Source organism: Echeneis naucrates, chromosome 16 (assembly GCF_900963305.1).
Source record: "Echeneis naucrates chromosome 16, fEcheNa1.1, whole genome shotgun sequence".
Taxonomy (NCBI): Eukaryota; Metazoa; Chordata; class Actinopteri; order Carangiformes; family Echeneidae; genus Echeneis; species Echeneis naucrates.
Window position 1 is genome coordinate 677,438 of NC_042526.1, and position 20,281 is coordinate 697,718.

Here is a 20,281-nt window from a genome sequence, read left to right on the forward strand (position 1 = left end):
GCTGGGGTTTGACCCCAGAACCTTCGCCACTGCTCCACTGTGCCATGTAAAATGACCTTTACGCAATAAACTCAGTTGTTGGTGCAGATGATTAATGTTGGACTGCTGTTCTGACCTTTGACCTTAGATGGAATGTCACTGCTCCTGTGCTGTATTTCACATGTGCCTGAGCTCCCACAGTGATGTTTTCACAGAATAAATCATTTTACAGCTCACAATCTTTATTTGTGAGATTTTTTTTTTTTTACTTCAACCTTGTGATACATTTCTATAATTCAGTGTCTGAAGCTTCACACCAACACAGATCAGGTTGAACAGAAGTCATGTAAACAGAGTAAAACCAAGCAGTAAAAAATGTAAATGATCAGCTGGAGGACTTTAGTTTTTAATGGACTACGTATCAAAAATAGATTTCTTAATTAACCGGCCATTAAATAATTTTTGTAATACTTTTGTGCAACTGCAGCAGCTGTGATGACGTTACATTGTTAAACTGAGTCACATTAAAGCTCTAATCTTACAGTGTATTTAAAGCCCTTTTGTTTTATTCTACATTTCTTCCAATTTGTGACTGAAAGGCTAAAAGAGAACTCTTTGGATTGTCAGTGAGGTACGAGTCCACTCTACTCTATGATTCCTGAGACGGAGGAGGGAACAGTGACGAGGCGGCAGACTCTTGGAGGCTGCTGATTGGTTTTCAGGCACTTGGAGATCAGTTCTGTGCACTTGGTGCAGATGCAACCTCTCTCTTTTGTCCAAAAAGAAAACAGTAGAAGAAGGAGGCGGAGCAGTTACTGAGGGTCTTCACTGAACGATAAGGCGGCGTCCCCAGACTTGTCCTCCCAGTCGTACTGATGGTACTGGTCATACTGGTCAGGCTGGTTCCCACCGCTCAGATTGCCAATGTCTCTGTCGATGATCTCGTTCACTGCAAAAAAACAAAAAACAAAACCAGGACACATTATTTTTCACCTTTTTATGTTTAACAACTCCTGGTTTTATACCGCAGGTGTCCAATGTTTAATTTTGAATTATTTTAAATGTGCAGCAGTAATAAAGGGTGGACCTGATGGCCACAGGAGGGAGCAGCTGAAACTAACACTAAGCTTTGAACAGGAAAATCATTTGCAGGGAACAGTTTCTTCTGATGTCACAATAATTTACTGAAACAGCTCTGAGCTTGGTTAGAAAAGATAGGAGGAGGTTTTTAATGACAAACTGCTACAATCCGCACGAGTCAACTCAATGACTGTTTATTATAACTGCCAGTCAAAGGTGAGCTGCCTGGGCTGAGTCTATTAACAGGGCAGCACATGGCATCTATGCTTCATTTAGTCTATTCATAGCGGGACTGTGAAACCTGAGTATGAAGCAACACAACTCTCTGATGATCATCACCAGCAGGTTGCCCTTTACACACAACCTGCATCTGGATAAACAAAATCTATTCTTCAGTCCAGGCGAGGGTTTGCTTCAGAGATGCTGCTGTAAGAAGTGTGGTCTAAAGGTTGAACCAGGTCCAGGGTCTACGTTAATCCAGTTAAAGTCTCAAACCCTCAGTCTGGACTCAGAAACTGAACCTTAAAACCAGCTCTCAGGACTTCTGGGTTAATGAGCCACATTTAGGCTTCAACATATGGTTTATTTTATGATGTACATATCTGACAGCTGACGCTGATGGCTTAGAGTTAATTCACCTATAAAACACGGGCACTTTAACAGAGTATTTGTAACTGTGGTGGATTTGCAGCAGCTCAGGTATTCGGATCCAGTGCCTCCTCAGCCTGACATTTGTTCAGCATCACCAGATCGAGCAGCTCATGGTCAAAGGCCCGCCAGCAGCTGCTGCACCAGCTGAGACACAGCACCAAATTTAACCCCCATCTGCATCATCAAGACCAGCAACCAGCAGAATGGATTATTAATAACCCAGATCAGACACAAACAGTATTCACACACACACCCCGCCATATAAATAACTAGCATCACAAAGCAGCACGGTGTAAACACACACAGTGAGAGCAGCTGACCAGACCAACAGTTAGGACTGATTTAGATTTTTGTGGATCTCTGTCTCAGAACCAAATCACAAGTCTTACTAAACCATTTAAGAGCTTTTAGGGTGTGAGCAGATCTTTTCCTCCTTCATGGTCATGACTTTTCACATTATATAATCCACCTCAGGCTCCTGTTGGGAATAAAATATTTATTATAAATATCTTATTTATATTGGAACTAATTAGCATGTCTGGCTCAGCTAACTAACAAATCAGACAGTCAATTAGCCTCGGGCTAGCCTCAGAGGAAGAGTCAAGATGACAAGCTGTGCTAACGGAGCTAATGTGAGCACATGGTTGCCATAGTTACACTATTATTCCCTCAATACATTTTCTTTTTTATCGTCAAAGTCTCTCTGGCCACAGAGGTGGAGTCAGGGCTCCTCTATGGTCACCTGAACTCATTATGGAATGCACAGGAGTAGATTATACTGCAGGACCAGTTTGACAGGTTTTTTTTTTTGTTGTTGTTGTCCATTGTTCCCTCACTACAGCCATTAATGGAAAATACATCCAGCCTCCTACCATCATCCAGTGTGATCTCCTGGAGGCCCAAGGATCCCAGATTTGGTTGGTCTTCAGGCTCCTGCTTGATGCTCAGCACTTTTCCGGTGCTGGAGAGGAGAGGCTGTCCCTTCTGGGCGTCAGCAGGAGTCCCAAACGCTCTGCTGGGACTCAGAGATGGAGATTTTAACCTCTGAGGCCCAACAGGGGTGGCCTGGGGAGGAAGCGAGGAGGTGCGCGGGGCGATGGTGAAGGTTTGAAGAGGGACAGAAGAGGCCTGGGGAGGGATGACCGAAGTCTGGAGTGGAATCAAGGTCTGATGGGGTACAGAGGAGATCTCAGGAGGCATCGAGGAGGAGGAGGAGGACGCATGAGGAAACATTAAGTGGCTCTGAAGAGGGATGGAGGGAGGAGGAGGAGGATGATGGAGACAAGGCGCATCTTGGGAAGGAGGACCACAATGCACTGAGAGGTCACAGGAATCATAATACGACAACTCAGGGTTGAATCCAGGTGGATTATGGGAGATGTGGTCCAGCTCCCAGTGCTCCTGCTTGACCAGCTGTGCTCCAGCAGCAGCCACAGGAAGGTGATGTCTGACAGCAGGCAGGAAGGTGAAGCTCTGCATCAGACTTCTTCTTCTCTTCCCATTTGAGACGTAGAACTGGACATGGACTGGACCTGTAGTCTTCTTATTGTAAGGAGGGACCTCCACCACAATGCTAGACTGAAAGACAGAGACACGGAGAACATGATACAATTAGTGTGCTCCCTCACACACTCAGTCTCAGACTGTGGTTTGAACAAGCTCTCGAGTTTCCTCTTTGCACTTCCTGTTGAGGGAATCCTCCCTGCCATCTTAAGTAAGTTAAAAAAAATGAGTGATTTCTGTGTGATCGACGTGTTGAGGCAGGAAGGAAAACTACAATCATCAACATGCTCAACAAAAATCAGATGATATAAGTTAAACAAAAAGCTGAAATGATCAACTTTTTGCTTCTTCTTCTTCAAAAAAGAAAACCCTCCTAAGAAAAAAAGGGACTGAAGTCAGAAGCAATCTGAATCAATAAAGAATAAAGAACTGTCATGTTTAGACTCCTTCTGATGGAGTGGGATAGTACACAGGTTGTATTTGTCTAAGTCAAGGCGATCTGTCCAGACTTTTTCAGACCGCTTAACTCCCAAAAATCCCCGAAACCAACAAGGCTACTAACTGCAGCAGAATTTTTGATTTTGATTTCTTTATTTGATCGGTCACACCAAAAATGAAAGATTAGAAACACATCATGTGTGTGCCATATCAAATTTCATCATTCCTATGAAAAGCTGAGAGACAACAAAGAGGGCTCTTTGTGCGACAATGTGAACACTGTCCAGATGTCACTGAACGCACCACCAGTCATGGTAGCCTGTTTCCTCTGACGTAGATCATGAAACGTTTTGTTGAAAAAGACCTGAAGACTGAGACCATAAAATAATTCAGCAAAAGTTCACTCAGCCAATAAATCAGGTTATAAGTAGGGACGTTTTCCCATTGACATCAACAGGTGGAGTCGTACCCTGATGGTCATTAGATGGAGTTTAGGTTTACGAATGATGGACAACTAACGACTGCAAAAATGTTTATGTAATTATCTCTTTATCCTTTTCAGCCAAATCATATTGTTGAGTCCTTGATTAGTAATTATATAAAACTGAATATTTTTAGATCCGTATTTTATTAAAAAAAAAAAAAAAAAACTGCTTTTTTTTTTTTGTTAACGTTAACCACAAAAAAGTTTTAATAAATTCTACATATTGTTAATATTGTTAAATTAAGATTTGAGGAATAAGAAAGAAGTGGAAAAATCTTTCTACTTACTGCACTGCTTTTCTCTGGCACAACTCTGGCATCCATTTCCCACAATGCTCTTCCATCTGAGGGAGAGTCACATGGTCAGAACCAACATGTTGAGTGAAGTGAAGCTGATGCTGAGCTGGTCTTACCGGGGCCTTTCTCCGTGAAAACCACCCTGGACTGAGCGGAGATGTTGGCTCCGGTGATGAGCAGCTCCTCTCCTCCCTCCACAGGGCAGCTGGCTGGACTGAAGCTGTCCACCTGAGGAAGCTCCTGGCCGGAGCGTTGGGCTGAAATACACACACACACAAAAACAACTTTAGTGGTGGTTTTTGGATACATGCTGGGTTCTCCAGGACAACGGCAGGAGGGAATATTCATTCATGCAGGAAGGAACGAAGCTGATAATGATCCATGTTTATCCACGTTTTACACACGCTTTAAGCTTTATCTGTCTTCCCTTGAGCTTCCTCTTCTTGTTTTGTTATAATATGGTTTTGCAATAAAGAGAAACTTCTTCTTCTCTGACTCTCTTTTTGCTGCCTGTAATGCACTGGATAAAAAAAGAAGAAGAATCAGCAGTACTTACATTAGCAGGTTGATAATATTAGAGGCGACTTACAGCACTCCACTGGAATAGACGTTGTCTGTAGCCATAACAACTGGCCGTCTGGCTGAGGGACAGCGACCCTGAACACGACTCGCACCCTCGTGTTTTTCCGTCCGATATCCGTCTCGCCTTTCTTTAGCTCAATGTCGGCGTTACGCAGCTTCAGGATGCCGGCGCAGTCGATGCTGTGGAACAAAAAAAACATCAGCTGAAGAACGTGACTCATCACAGAGATAAAGTTGTCATTTTTAAGACTCCGTTCAGACTTGGGGAGAGAAGCTCAGAAAACAAGAACTAACTAAAAGCACACACTGAATGTTTCCTTATTTTCCTGATAAAACTCTTAACCAGAAGAACCATTAACTGGAGTTAATCTGGTTGCATTGCCTCTGTTACCTGACGGACATGTTGTTTTCTGGAATCAGAGGAACCTCCAGGACTTTGGTATAACCCATAATTTTCTCCTGGCAGGTGGTGGTGACCGTCTTCCCCGTCACACGGTGGACCTGGTAGAAGGAATGAGGGCGAAGGTAGCGGTCGTCCGCAGTGCCGATGAACAGCAGCAGGCTGACCGGCTGCTCGTCGTAGCCGCTCAACTGTAGACAGAAGTTCAGGAATAAATATCTCATGTCTCTTAAAACATCCAAAGACGTTCCAGTTGAATGATCCAACATTAAACAAAGGGAAATGTCCGATTCTGATTAAACTGACGGTGAAAGTAATGGGAGTTATTTGGTGTTTCAATGCATTGGTCTTCCTGTTTAATCTTAAAAAGACCTGTCCACAGCTCTAAATGTGATGATTTAATATAGAACTGACCAACTCAGTTGCTCTGTGGTCACTCTTCACAGTTTGACAAACATTAATTGGATAACGAGACATTCAATTACTCTGATCATCGTCCGCCAGCAAATCTGATTAGCAAGTTGGGAAAAAATATATTGTTTACTATCAATTAATCATTTGCTGAATCAAATTCCTCATCTGTCTTCAGTGTAGATCAGCTGTACGTGGTAAATAACAATAAACAATAATGGGCACAAAGAATAAATGATTGAATTGTCACAGTGATTAAAAGGTCTGGTGGAGTCAGCCGGCTCACTTGTCTTTCTGGTGACACTGCCAGTTTTCACACATCTTGCAGAAAGAAGCTCACTTCAGCAGCAGGGTGAAAATATAACACCCAGAATAGCTGTGCTGGTGTCTGTTACATCCAAGGCCTTGATGGAGCTTTAATTGTGTCAGCCTGCCTCTGTTCTCTGATCCAGGGGATCCACAAAGAGCAGTTCTCCCTCAGCAGCAGAAAAACACAACCTGCTGCTGGTCTGACACTTTCAGCCTGCTTTTCTGTGTGAATGTTAACAGTGAAGGGTCAAACTGTGTGCGTTACCTTGACCACAGGGTGTCCTCCGGTAGCTGCTTTAATGGACCCTCTGCTGCCCTCCGTCTCATAATGAGCCCTGTGGTAGGACTTGGGTTGGACCTCCACCTTCAGCTCACACTGGTCATACTGGCTGGGAAGAGGCCAGTCCAGGGGAGGGGGGGACGAGGCTCTGCAGGGAGACAGAGACCTTCATGGCACCAATCACTTACACTATTCATTAAAAGTCCATAAAATCTAACAGGTAGGCAAGATGGTCTTTGGTTCAGATATATCTCCTTATTGATATAAACACAAATATAAACAAAACTCTGGGGAAGTCAAAATTTAGACCTCTAACATATGAAGCTCTAAATTTGTAGGTTGCTGATAGGAAAAAAATATTTGCAGTTTGATGACATTTTAAGAAGAATTTCAGAAATGTGTTTACTTGCTTTGTGTTAGAGCAAGACTGGAGCGTTAAACCAGATGAAAATGATGAAGCTGCATTCATAATTCAACACAGGATGTTCTAATCTCTGTTTTATGTGCCTGATGGCTTCCTGGCTAAATCATGTGATCAGCAGAGCCACAAGAAGGTTACTGGTAACAATCAAAGTCCCATCTTATACACGACTGCAAATGCTGAAGTTCAAAGACAGATTACAAAGTGGCATCAATCTTCTGAACTAACACACAGACTGTTCCTTTAAGAATTGACAGCACCACTTACTTGAACACAGGAGAGTTTCCAGGTTTGGGTTTGCTCCAGCTGAAGTGGGAGGGCACCTGAAGGAAGAGCTCAGCCAGGCCATCCTGATCACGTCCCTCCTCCCCAGGAGGATCCTGGAAGGGCTCCAGGGCTCCAGGGTCTCCCTGAACAGGAAGAAGGCCCAGCTGGCTGCCCGACGTCCTCCTTGTCTTGGAGGGGACATCCAGCTCCTGATAGCCAGACATCAGGAGGGACCCGAGAGCCCCACCGGGGCTCCCGACCCAGGTTTCATCTGTCACGCTGCCCCGTGGGGAGGCGTTGGGAGTGGGGATGGGTGAGTGGTGAGGGGAGGGCGAGCGGGCATGAGGATCAGCACCGGAGTGGCGTCTCTTTCCACAGGGGGAGGTCGGTCTGGATGAGGGCCTGTGAGGAAAGTAAGGATGAGTTTGAGGCAGTTCTGTCATTTCACTGGTGATGCCAGGATGACTTGTACCTGGAAGTGGGCCGACGGTTCATCCAGCTCTCCTCTGTGACACTCGTGCGAGGGGAGTGACAGGGCGACTGACGGGGCGACTGACGGGGCGACTGACGGGGCGACTGACGGGGCGACTGATGAGGCGACAGAACTGGGCTGAAGGGTAAAGGATGTTGGTATTTTTGTTGCCACAACTCCACCCCAAAGGCCCCGCCTCCACAGCCCGGGGACCCCAGAGGTGACCCCTGAGGGGAGCCCAGTGGGAGGCAGGTGGCATCGGACAGCTCCCCCTCCGTGTCGTCGTAGACGTGAGAGAAAGACTCGCAGGAGGAGAGATCGGACATCCAGCTCCTGGACGACATGCTGCTGCAGGGGCTCGGGCAGAGAACCGGGTCCCGGTAGCAGGGGTCCAGCTGCAGGTACAGCTGGCCCCTGGGCCAGGACGCATCAGGGTAGCCCCCTTCTGCCCCACCCACTGCCAAAGCCTCAAGGCCAGTGTCGGGCTCCACATGGCTGTTCGGGGCTATGGAGGTGATCTGGATACTGGGGCAGTCAAACAGTCTTGGGTTCCTCTGGGCCCCATACTGGGGCCCCTGGATGTGGCAGCCTACATACTGGTAGGTGTCTGCGGGGGAAAAATATAGAGGCTGCAGCTCCTGGCTGACGGGCTGCCCAGCCACAGCCTGTGTGGAGGAGGAAGGTGGCCTCACGCTGACATCAGGAGCTGCAGGGAGGAGAAGAGCCAGCATGTAAATCTGGGATGTGACTTCGTTTGCATTGCAAACACACTCTTTTATTGTGTTTTCTTGCCATGTTACCCCATTCAGAGCTGCACAACCAGCAGGTCAAATTAACAGAGAGACATTATCTTAAGGCTCACATTTCATCAGAGGGAGGATCTGAGCTCAGCAGAGTCCTGCTGGTTTGGGTCATTCTCTACATGTCAAATATTCAAAAGTTTCTATCATCTGAATATCTTTGATCAGCATTCAGCCTGAAGATCATGAAATGTGAGGGAGGTGTGTATGTGTGTGGAGCTGGAAGCAGACAGAAATCTGACTCTACAGCTGAGTCCAATGAATTTTTGTCATCTTGTGACTGCATTAAATTCAGGTTCACTGTGGCTGCTGCAGAATGGATCAATGTACTTCAACATGGCATTTTGCACACACACACACACACACACACACACACACACACACACACACACACACACACACACACACACACACACACACACACACCAGCAGCACATGATGGTCTTCAAAGCTCCCATCAGCCTGTCTGTTCTATGTTGGGCTTGATGTGCGTCACCAGGAAACATCACTGTCTCATTTACCAGTTTTTTTTTGTCTGTGTTATTACTGCTGCTTTTCAGAACCAAATGTTTTGTTGGTCAGTCAGCTGGTCGACTGACAGACCTGTTGTGATGCATCGCTGAATGAACTGAACATGATTGACTCTAATAATCGATCATCAGAACTAAAAACTACAACACTCACTGATGTTTGTTACTGACAGTAACTGACAAAAACAGTGTGTATTTATCATGTTGTGTGCACAGGAAGTAGTCACACTGGACCAATGATGGAGACACATTCTTTACAACACTTGAGTACGTTCATTCACACAGCTGCACACACTCCTCACCACAGCCTGACTATTAATACCCCTCCTCCTATCTCACACACACACTACATGCAAAAAAAGGTGTCAGAGTGGCAACTGCAATTTGCTTCACCAGCTTCGCTTGTTGCCTTTTGCAAATTAACCCTCATATAGAGGATGAGGACAAAGGGGAAATGATGCAATAACAGCCCCCCCCCACTGCCCCCAGGGGCAGAAAGAGGAGGGGTAGGTGTCAAAGCCCGCTGCCAGATGGATGTGGTACAGTTAGAAAAGCAGGAAGTAAAACCTGCCAGCAGGGCTGCAAAGCCTCTGTATGTAAAAACAACCAGCCAACACACACAGCTCTGCCCTTCATCCATCCATCTTTTTATCTGATGTTTATGTTGTGATGTGTAATATCACAGTAAAAGTACTCCCTGTTCCAGAATCATTTCTTTGAGGCTGAGCGATGTCATTAAATGTTGTTTTGTCAAGCCAATAGTTTAACTTTCAAATCTCTTCAACAAATAAATGATTCATAAAATAGCTGTCATCTAATTTTCTGTTGTTGGACCAATCTTTGAATATCTAAATATTTTCAATATTAATCATTTTTTTCTGTGATAAATCACAATTTCCCAAAATGTCTTGTTTTATGCAACAAAGCTACCGTTGTTGTTTGATTAATCACTCTGATGAACAGATCATCAGATTAATCAACCTCTTCATTGATTCAAATCTTCTTAAAACTTCTGATATGTCAAAATGTGATTGTTCATGAGATAATAAAATGAACATGAGCTAGCTGCATAAAACAAGCAGAAAGTGGAATTTCTCATCTTTTAATAAAATAACCAAGTGATTCTTGAGTAATCGAGGATAGTCTGTGTTTTGACAGAATGGTTTGATGATAAACTAAAACTACAGCTGATCAATAAGTGTGATCAGCTGACTCCACCTGAGGGGGAATAGGTCTCTTCATCTCATCACATTTTAAATTCTCTTCAGCTGAAGAGCAGACAGCTGGATGTGTCACATACACCAAAATAAGACGGGGCTTCCGGTCACAACTTTCAAAGTAAAATACTGTATCACCACAGTGAGAAACACTTTGATCAGAGCTGCACCGTTACGGAAATGATCAAAACTCAAGAAGCAAATGATTCCTGCCAGAGCTGAGGTTACATGAGGTTTGACTGTTCGAGGCTCAAACTTCACATTTAAAAGACTTTCACGGACTCCAAAGGACCCGACAGATGAAACCTTCATCGTGTGATGAACAAACACAATCTACCTCCACTCATAAACAACAACAACTGTATTCTTCACATCTACATTGTGAGTGCAGGATGAACTGGAATTAGGATTTATCAGACCTGGATCATGAAACTCACATCTGCTGACGTGAAGCACGACTCACTAAAACAGATCTCAGAGGACTTAGTGCCGAGTTTAGATGTCAGACTAGCTGCCTGTGAACATAGATGGAGATCAGTCCGTCTGTAAGGACAGGGTGGAGGAAGCATCAGGATCCAGGACCTCACTGCTCCTGGACCCGGACAGATCCGCATCATGGGAGAGGGAGCTGGAATCAGGATGTCAGGAGCCCAAACGGGCTCAGGCCGAAGCAGCTCGGTGCAGAGTAAAGATCCCAGAGTCCTCCTGAAGGTCCACTTCCCTTTTCCTACCAGCTCGTTCACTATCAGAGTGGACTTTATGGAGGCTGTTGGTTCAACCACCAGCTGAGATCAGCCCCAAATTAAACATGTGTGAAGAGCTGTATCAATAAATCTGATTTGACAAGTTCTATAAAACTAAACTAAACCAAAATGTTGACAGGCTGAAAACGTTATGTTATTTTGAGTTGGCTGTTTTATTTTGAAGCCTGGGAAGCCGGACTTCCGGTGCACCTGTGCCTAACGGTTGTTAGCTTAGCTCGTTAGCAAACAGGTCGGGGTCGGGGTTAGGGTGAGTAACCCCCCCCAGAAGGACTCCTACCTGTCCCCGGACCCCCGTCCTCCTCGAACACCAGTCTGAAGTCCAGTTCCTCGGCGCAGTTGGCCGCGGACATCGGAGCGGGTCCCGGGCTGGGCCGGGCGGGAGGAGCCGTTCACCCGGCCGGACTGTCTCTGCCGCCGGGCCGCCTCACTCACTTTCCATCCGACCGAAAGCAGAACTCTTCTGTCCGCCGCCGACACGTCGACGAACTCCGGGCTGAGAAAAGTTTTGGCCGAGCGGCATCCACTCGGCGGTGAGTCGGAGCTCCGGACCAAACACGGACCGAACACCGACCGAACACCGACCGAACACCGGCCCCGTGTCCGCCTCAACTTGCTGCGTTCGCGGTTTCTCTTCGGCGGAGAGTCCGACTCCGCTGCGTGGCGCCTTCACGGCCCCTCGGACACTCCGCCGTAACGCTCCAAGCGCTCTGCTCGTTTAACTACACAACTTCTGCACACAGACACACAAAACTGTTTAAAATGCAAAGAATATAATAAAATCTTAAACAGATGAGTGTAACTGAACTATGTTGCTTCAATCGGGTCTGGAGTTTCTTTATCTTCATTTTAGAATGATGATTTGTGGCTCCGAGCAGAGCAGCACTTTTAATTTCGCTGTGTTGTTCACAATAAAATGACAATAAACTGTGAAAGGAAATAAATGAACTGGTAAGATTTGGACTGTCACATCCATCATCAACATTTTTACTCAGAAGTATCTGATCACGTATTTTAAAGATCTGCTTCACTTTACATTAAAGCTGCAGAAAATCTTTTGTTGCTGTAGATACTAAAATAAAATTAGAAAAGCAGCCTTTCAACAGTGCTAAATATAATATCATTAAAAATATAGTTCTCTAAAATAAATATAAAAACTGAATCTAGGTTAATAAATGAGCTACTGTAATTTTAGACCCATTTACAGGCAGACCTGAATTTTACTTTACTTTTAGATAAGCATTCTCAAATGTTTGTAATTTGTTTATATTCTGACTCTGAAAGTTTTAAATTCTAAGAATAATGCATAAAGTGTTGGCAAACAATGAGTTGGGTTTTTGTTTTTTGTGTACCTTTACATTCCCCTACATATTACAGACATATGTTTTCAATATTCTGAAAGGTAATTATGCTTCTTATTTATTTTAAGTTTGCTCTTCTGCAGATGTTCCTGTGAATATTCTAAAAATACATTCCTTTCTTGCAGGTTTAGTTCAGTTTGTTTTTGTTTTTTTTTTTGTATGCTTAAAGACTTTAAAACATGTGAGATTAAATCCAGTTTATGTAGTTGGATCTGATGAATGGTTTAGTTGTTCCAGAATCTCCCACCACCTGTGAATGCACCAGCCACTTGATGACGTAGGCGGCATGTCTCGGTGTCTCAGGTTCAGATCAGGACTTCAGGACTCATTAAACTGAGAACATAAATCCAAAGCTTCGCTTCAGCTGCTGGTCTGAGCTGACTGCGTCTCAGGACGTGTGAACAAATACGAGATAAAATAAAACCTCATTCATCTCTTAAGACAAAACTTTAACAGATAAAAGTAAAAACAGGATGAAGGAATGAAAATATAAAGTGGACAAAAGTAAACAGTGACAACAACGAACACAACTGAACTCATTTAATCCAACATCAGAGACCAAATGATGGAATCAGGAGACAAATAATGAGTTTGAAGCCATTAAAAAGAAACAAAAGTTCCTCTGTAAGGCACCAGGGTTCTCACTGAAAATCAAACCAGTTCTGAAATATCACATGACATCTTGGTCTGGACTCCAACTGACCGGTTAAAACTAATGCAATGAAACATAAAAACCGGCTGATTGAGAGGAAGACAGATTCCAGGAAAGGAGGAAGTCCAGACATGATTCTGAAATCCAGCAGCTTAGTGTTCCAGAGAGGATGATCTAAACGTCCCACAGCTCCCAAACGCCTCCGTGATGCTACGCCTGTTCTGGACGCTCGCCGTTGGCCACCGCCGGGATCTTTGAGGTTTCTTGTTGAATTTCAGCTACGTGTCGTTTCTTGCTCCTCTCTTCTTCGGTGGTGCCGTTGGCCTTCCCCTCCCTCTTCCTCTTACAGACCAGGCCGGAGTCTTCCTCGCCGATACGACCCTCCGGGATCCCCAGAACTCGCAGGCAGACGATGGCGGCCGCTTGCTCTGCAAATTTCTTCGACTTCTCCCTAAAAATGATGAAACATGAGTTTAAATCTTTTTGGAAGAAGCTGAAGTTGTCAAATGTTCACAGAAGCAGTAAATATATTTTTATGAAACAAAGTCAAATCTGTTAAAGTGGAATTTACAGGTTTAAAGTCCGTAAAGAGAGAAACACGTTAGAAACTTTAAGGGTGTTTTATTTTATGGAAACTGTGACTCAGACTTGAAGCAATATGGGGAAAACCTTAAATTGATGTGTTCTGAGTTTTAAAATCACAAATTCAGTCAGTGACTTCCTGTTTACTGAGAGTGAAGTCACAGCAGCAATAGGTGAAACAGTCAATCTGCCATTTTCTCCATCAGTTTTATGTTATTTTAGTTTAACTAAGTAAGTAAAGTAAAATAAAGTTAAAAAGTAAAGTAGTGAAGTAAACAAGTTATCAAAAATGTTAAATAAAAAAGGAAATTACAAAGAGTAAAGTAAAGTAGTAATGAGTTAAATCTGATTGTGTGATGTGAGCCATGAGAGAGTGTGTGTCTGTGTGCGTTACTGTGTGTGTACTGACCACAGTGAAGATCTGTATTTCTTGTCTCCGACAGTCACAGTTGACTGGAAGCTGCGATCCTGAGAGCGCTGCACCTGAAAACACAGACAAAAACACAAGGAAGTCAGGTTGTGTTGAAGTCTATGGGAGAATGCCCCTTACTCTGCCTGATACATTAGCTCAGTAAGTGTTAGTTTGGGTTTCTCACCGTCTCGTACTGCGGCTGCTCCAGCTTCTCTCGCCGGCTCCACTCCAGCAGGAACATCTTGGGTGTGATCTGAGGAGGATACTCCCGCCTGCAGCCGCAGACGGGTCGGGTCAAATAACGTCAGCTGACTTACTTTGATCTCTCATTCAGGTGGACATGCAGGTCCAGTCGGGACACTGACCGCTCAAACTTGACAGCCATGGTGGTGACATCTCCGTCCACCACGGGCCGGACGGGCTGGCTGCCGCTCTGCAGGGCGTCCCTCCGGGCCTGCAGCTGGTTCTGGGTCTGTCGGTAAAACTCCTGCAGCCCGTACGCCTCGCTGCAACACAACAGCACAGACAACGCCACGTGGCATTACATCAGCAGCCGAGCCAGTATCACACACTGGGCCCGGTCCAGTCCCGTACCTGATCTCAGCGTTGGTCTGAGCCGCCTGGACCTGCTTCCCCAGAGGAGACTCCACTTTGTCTCTGAGCATCTGACACAGACAGTACTTTGTGTTGAAGGCGTGGTTGTCGTACCGGATCGCCTGACAGACAGGGAACAGTCCAGACTGTCTCTGACGGCTGCTCTGTTTAAGATGCATTTATTACAAACTGTCAGCGACGAGGATGCTCACGTATTTCAGGTATTCCTCCATGACCCTCTCCACAGGAAGTGGCCCCTCACAGGCGAACACTGATGCATTCCACATGGCGGCGCGAGCCAACATGACCGACGATGTGCCGGTCGCCTTCCTGAACTCGTCGATGTCGCCGTTAGTCTTCACCAGATCCAGAGAGCCGCCACTGCAGCAGAAACCAGAACAACCAATCAGCACACAGCGCCTCCTAAAAACTCATTTCAGTCAGGCTCCGGGAACATTTGGTCGCCATCTGACCACAGTCTCAGTTCAGTGGAGCTTTAGCTTTGGACAACGTTGGCATTTACTTGGCGATGACGGGGATGGAAACGGCCTGAGCCACGGCCCGGATGTAGTCACAGTGGACTGGGTGTCGGGGACGTTCCTCCTTGAACCTGAACACACCAAACAGCAGATTCCATCTTCACACAAACAGCTTCAGTCCAAAGAGAAAAACATCCACCGATGAAACGAGTCTGGGGTTTACCTGCCGTGGACGGCGACGGCGGCGATGCCGGTCTTCTCGATCCTCTGGACCAGATTCAGCGTTTCCTCCAACTGTGAAGAACAGGAAACTGGTAAGAAGCTGCTGAGGACACTGAGAGGCCGTTTCAGGTTCACTTCCTCTTTCAGAGCTTCTGAAATAATTTATCACTTTCTTTTTGACATTTTAATATAAACTTTTGACCCTGAACTTAAAGAGCCTGAAACCTGCATTCTGTCTAATGGCCATTAGGGGGGATTGAAGTCTATGGGAAAATGTCCCTTCTCCCCCTCAGTCATGATGAGTTTCTCTAGTTTCAACATGATGTTCATTTTAATGGTAGTCTCCAAAACGCTGATGAGAGATACAGGTGAAGTTTTCAGGTCTCACCGAAGGCAGGACTCGGATTTTACACGTCACTGGTATCGAAACTCCTGAGACGAGTTTCCTGAGGATCTACAGCAGAGAAAGAGAGACAGTCCTTCTGTCCATGTCCCATCAGTGCGACTGATATTTGATGGAAACCACACAGTGGAAGTTCTCACCGCCTCGATCATGTCGGGGTCTGACAGCAGAGCGGCTCCCATCCCGCCCTGCGGGGACAGCAAAGGTCAAAGTTCAGCCAGAGGTCGGACAAAAGGTCAGAGCAACAGCAGGAGGTCACTGACCTTGGTGGAGTATTCCTTTGGACAGCCCATGTTCACGTCCACAGCGGCTACGTCCTTCTCCCTGCAGCAGACAGAAGACACACACTTGTCACCAGCTCGCCAGGAGCCAGAGAGCATCATGGGAGTTACTGCTTTAAACTGCTTTCAATTCCTTTATATCCAGAACAGGATACAAGACTGATTAGAACAGACTGATGCAAAACATCAATCTGATTTTTTTTACTTCCATGAATTTGTAAATTGGGGAGATGAAGCTGCTTCTTCTGTCCTGTGCTGGATTACTTTGTCCTGGCCGACTGTGTGTTGTGTTTTTGTTTGAACTCACACAAGTCTGGCCACGGTCAGCGCTCGCTCTGGATCAGCAGTCCCCTGTAAAAACAGCAGCAGCTCACTGGCTCTGACTTCAGTCTACAGTGAATTAAGGGGAACTGCTGTTCAGTTCGGACGTTTCCTGTCTCACCATCTGGAAGACGACTCTGTCCTTCTCCCTCTCACACGTCCTGAACATCACCCGATCGTCTGGAGCCACAAAGTCCACTGTCTGCAGCACATCTGATGGACACACAATGAAAAGCAGAGATCAGAACCCTTCAGCTGGTTCAACGTGTGCAGCTGTCTGTCCAGTCCAGCGCACTAAGCTGAAAAAGACGGCGGCAAACTGGACATACCGCTGTCCTTCGTGGGTAATCCTGACCTCCATCAGGATGCTACAGTTTCGTTGTCATAGCAACAGATGCAGGAAATCCTCCCAAAGCCATAACTGAACAATAACTCAGCTGAACTCTCTGCTGTCTTCTGTGACACCATCAACCTTTGGAGTTTAGTTCTTTAATATTCTTAAATAACTTTACACCCTGTGGAGTGATTTTAACATACAGAGTTTGTCTATTCTGCGCTCTTTTTGTATTCACAGTGTGTCTTTGTGTTGATGACTAACAGCAGAGTTTCCCGGCTCTAATGTGTGTGTTTCTTACCGTTCTCCACTCTCTGACATTGGGCCATTTTGATGTCAATCAGCTCCTGAAACAGACAGCAGAGTTCACAGCATTGATACATCAGAATTGATCAGTTCTCACTTCAGTTCTCTCGTCAGTTCTCTCGTCAGTTCTCTCGTCAGTTCTCACTTCAGTTCTCAGATCAGTTCTCACTTCAGTTCTCAGATCAGTTCTCACGTCAGTTCTCTCGTCAGTTCTCTCGTCAGTTCTCAGATCAGTTCTCAGATCAGTTCTCTCGTCAGTTCTCTCATCAGTTCTCTCATCAGTTCTCAGATCAGTTCTCAGATCAGTTCTCACGTCAGTTCTCTCGTCAGTTCTCAGATCAGTTCTCTCGTCAGTTCTCTCATCAGTTCTCTCGTCAGTTCTCTCATCAGTTCTCTCATCAGTTCTCAGATCAGTTCTCAGATCAGTTCTCACGTCAGTTCTCTCGTCAGTTCTCACTTCAGTTCTCAGATCAGTTCTCAGATCAGTTCTCTCGTCAGTTCTCACGTCAGTTCTCACGTCAGTTCTCACGTCAGTTCTCACGTCAGTTCTCAGATCAGTTCTCTCGTCAGTTCTCACGTCAGTTCTCACGTCAGTTCTCACGTCAGTTCTCACGTCAGTTCTCACGTCAGTTCTCAGATCAGTTCTCTCGTCAGTTCTCTCGTCAGTTCTCTCGTCAGTTCTCACGTCAGTTCTCACTTCAGTTCTCACGTCAGTTCTCTCGTCAGTTCTCTCGTCAGTTCTCTCGTCAGTTCTCTCGTCAGTTCTCTCGTCAGTTCTCACGTCAGTTCTCACGTCAGTTCTCTCGTCAGTTCTCACGTCAGTTCTCACGTCAGTTCTCAGGTCAGTTCTCTCGTCAGTTCTCAGATCAGTTCTCTCGTCAGTTCTCACGTCAGTTCTCTCGTCAGTTCTCTCGTCAGTTCTCTCGTCAGTTCTCTCGTCAGTTCTCAGATCAGTTCTCTCGTCAGTTCTCTCGTCAGTTCTCTCGTCAGTTCTCTCGTCAGTTCTCAGATCAGTTCTCAGATCAGTTCTCAGATCAGTTCTCTCGTCAGTTCTCTCGTCAGTTCTCTCGTCAGTTCTCTCGTCAGTTCTCAGATCAGTTCTCAGATCAGTTCTCAGATCAGTTCTCTCGTCAGTTCTCTCGTCAGTTCTCAGATCAGTTCTCAGATCAGTTCTCAGATCAGTTCTCTCATCAGTTCTCTCATCAGTTCTCTCATCAGTTCTCTCATCAGTTCTCAGATCAGTTCTCAGATCAGTTCTCACGTCAGTTCTCTCGTCAGTTCTCACGTCAGTTCTCACGTCAGTTCTCTCATCAGTTCTCTCATCAGTTCTCAGATCAGTTCTCAGATCAGTTCTCACGTCAGTTCTCTCGTCAGTTCTCAGATCAGTTCTCTCGTCAGTTCTCTCATCAGTTCTCTCATCAGTTCTCTCATCAGTTCTCAGATCAGTTCTCAGATCAGTTCTCTCATCAGTTCTCAGATCAGTTCTCAGATCAGTTCTCAGATCAGTTCTCAGATCAGTTCTCAGATCAGTTCTCTCATCAGTTCTCTCATCAGTTCTCTCATCAGTTCTCTCATCAGTTCTCTCATCAGTTCTCACCTCACAGTAGACCACATCAGCTCCATAGTCCAGAGCCAGCAGCCTCATGGGCAGAGTCCCCACCCGGACCATGGGGGCCAGGGCGGTGATGTTGGTGAAGCTCAGCCGGCCTGCTGCCATCACGGAGCTCCGGTCCAGCTGAGGGACAGACCGCAAACCGAACTCGGTTTAAGGCCGGTTGTTGTAGTTAAACCTGAGAGCTGAATTTATAGACTTAATCAGCTCACCGAGCAGCAGACAGCAGAGATCCCCAACTTTTACCACCGGAGAGGAGAACTTGACCAAACAGAGCTAATTTAAAATGTGGATGCTGTCAGCGGAAACATCCAACAGCCGAATTCACTCCGGATCGATCTCGGTTTGTAAACGAGGTTAACTTTTGTTATCTGAGGCGAGTTTGATGATCCAAAATTAAAATAAGTATTCAAACTGCGACTTCTCTGAATGGAGTCTGGCTGTTGGTTTATGCTAACATGTAGCCTAAATGTGGCTACAGTCGGGAAGCTCACGGATCCAAATCAAAATGATTTAAACTGTTTAACCCGAACCTGAACCCGAATCCGAATCCGAACCCGAACCTTAAATCAAACCGACCCACCAGCTGATGTCGATCATGTGTCGGCAAAACTGAAGCGTGCTCCGTTTCCACTTCCTGTTTGGACTCCTGCGTCATCGCTGCGTCACAGACCGGCTTGATGAAGGTGAGTGACGCAGAGAGCCGGCAGGGGGCGGAGTTTGGTGTCTGTCGATTCATGACGAAGGCTTAAGGTTAAACTCCCGCAATGCATTTCAGCTGAGAGGTAACCAACATAACCAGGACCAGGACCAGGACCTGAACCTGAACCTGGACCAGGACCAGGACCAGGACCAGGACCAGGACTCTGGAGACTCAGTGAGATGACGCTGATGAACCTGCATTCTATCTAATGACCATCAGGGGGCGACACCACCGTCAGATTCCAGTGACACTGACCTGTAAACTGACAGTTTCCATTAAAAGCTGTTCTGTGTGAATTATTCACACCAGAGATTCATAAAAATAAATAAATAAACAAAAGAAAAACAGTAATTAAGGATATTAACTGTTAAACTGGCTCTTTGTATAAATATCTCCAATAGACCTGGACTCCGTTCAAAGATGGTTGTGTGACAAAACAACAAATACACAAACTGTAACATATGTTGTCCCACAGAATTCAGGCAGCGCTCTGATTTTTGATTCATTTCTAAAAATGTTAAAGGCTCAACGAGCACAATGACCTCTGTGACCGCAGAGGCGATCGAACCGGAGAGATTCATTCAGAAAAGGACGCGTTCTGTTTCTTCATCCACTGCCGTTAGAATTAGACTCCTGGTTTCTACATCTGACAACAGCAGGACGAGATGAAGGAGCTTCAGCTCGGTTTGTGTCAAAGTTCAGATGCTGAACTGCTAAACACAAAAACCAAAAACACAACAAAGCCAAAAGTGTTTCAAGCAAATATTAAAATCTAATATCACGAATCAGTTACAGTTTCCCAGTGGAGGCCTTTTCACACCAAGTCTCTGAGTGACTGAAGGTGCTGACTGCTTTGTTGTGACATCACAAAGTTCCAAAAGTTTGGACGGCAGGTTTCAGCTCAGAGTCCGGACAGAGAGGACACGGACCTTTAATTTACTTTACAGAGCTCCGTCGTTTCTCCTGCCTGCAATAAGGAAGTGACATCGTCTACACCTGAACCGGCTTCATGTTAAAAACACAAACTGATAACGGTCAGAAACACAAACAATTTCCACAAATGTTATTTTTAATCCATAAGTTATGTCAATTTACATTATCACACAATTTTCTGCCAATCAGGTTAAATTATTTATGA

The 20,281-nt window shown here is 45.5% G+C and overlaps 2 protein-coding genes across 3 annotated transcripts; both read right to left on the reverse strand.

The window, feature by feature from the left end:
• Positions 1-200: 200 nt before the first annotated feature.
• On the reverse strand, positions 201-11,540 carry LOC115056580 (nuclear factor of activated T-cells, cytoplasmic 3-like). Its single transcript, XM_029523121.1, has 10 exons — positions 11,162-11,540; positions 7,574-8,279; positions 7,102-7,503; positions 6,399-6,561; positions 5,405-5,604; positions 5,021-5,193; positions 4,548-4,688; positions 4,423-4,478; positions 2,583-3,288; positions 201-928 (listed from the first exon to the last, which is right to left on the reverse strand). Exons 1-10 carry the CDS (start codon positions 11,232-11,234, stop codon positions 792-794), a joined length of 2,757 nt encoding a protein of 918 aa, XP_029378981.1. The 5' UTR covers positions 11,235-11,540; the 3' UTR covers positions 201-791.
• Positions 11,541-12,733: 1,193 nt separating this feature from the next.
• dus2 (dihydrouridine synthase 2) lies at positions 12,734-19,093 on the reverse strand. Of its 2 annotated transcripts, none has more exons than XM_029522235.1 (16): positions 19,024-19,093; positions 18,426-18,625; positions 16,824-16,869; positions 16,310-16,401; positions 16,175-16,218; positions 15,850-15,910; positions 15,727-15,774; positions 15,572-15,637; positions 15,185-15,255; positions 15,006-15,092; positions 14,695-14,863; positions 14,483-14,604; positions 14,254-14,394; positions 14,073-14,160; positions 13,886-13,959; positions 12,734-13,345 (listed from the first exon to the last, which is right to left on the reverse strand). In XM_029522235.1, the coding sequence occupies exons 2-16, from the start codon at positions 18,543-18,545 to the stop codon at positions 13,105-13,107; spliced, it is 1,470 nt and encodes a 489-aa protein (XP_029378095.1). In that variant the 5' UTR covers positions 18,546-18,625; positions 19,024-19,093; the 3' UTR covers positions 12,734-13,104. The 2 variants fall into 2 exon arrangements, with proteins under 2 accessions (XP_029378095.1, XP_029378094.1); XM_029522234.1 differs by having other exon boundaries at positions 18,426-18,563; positions 18,653-19,086.
• Positions 19,094-20,281: the final 1,188 nt, after the last annotated feature.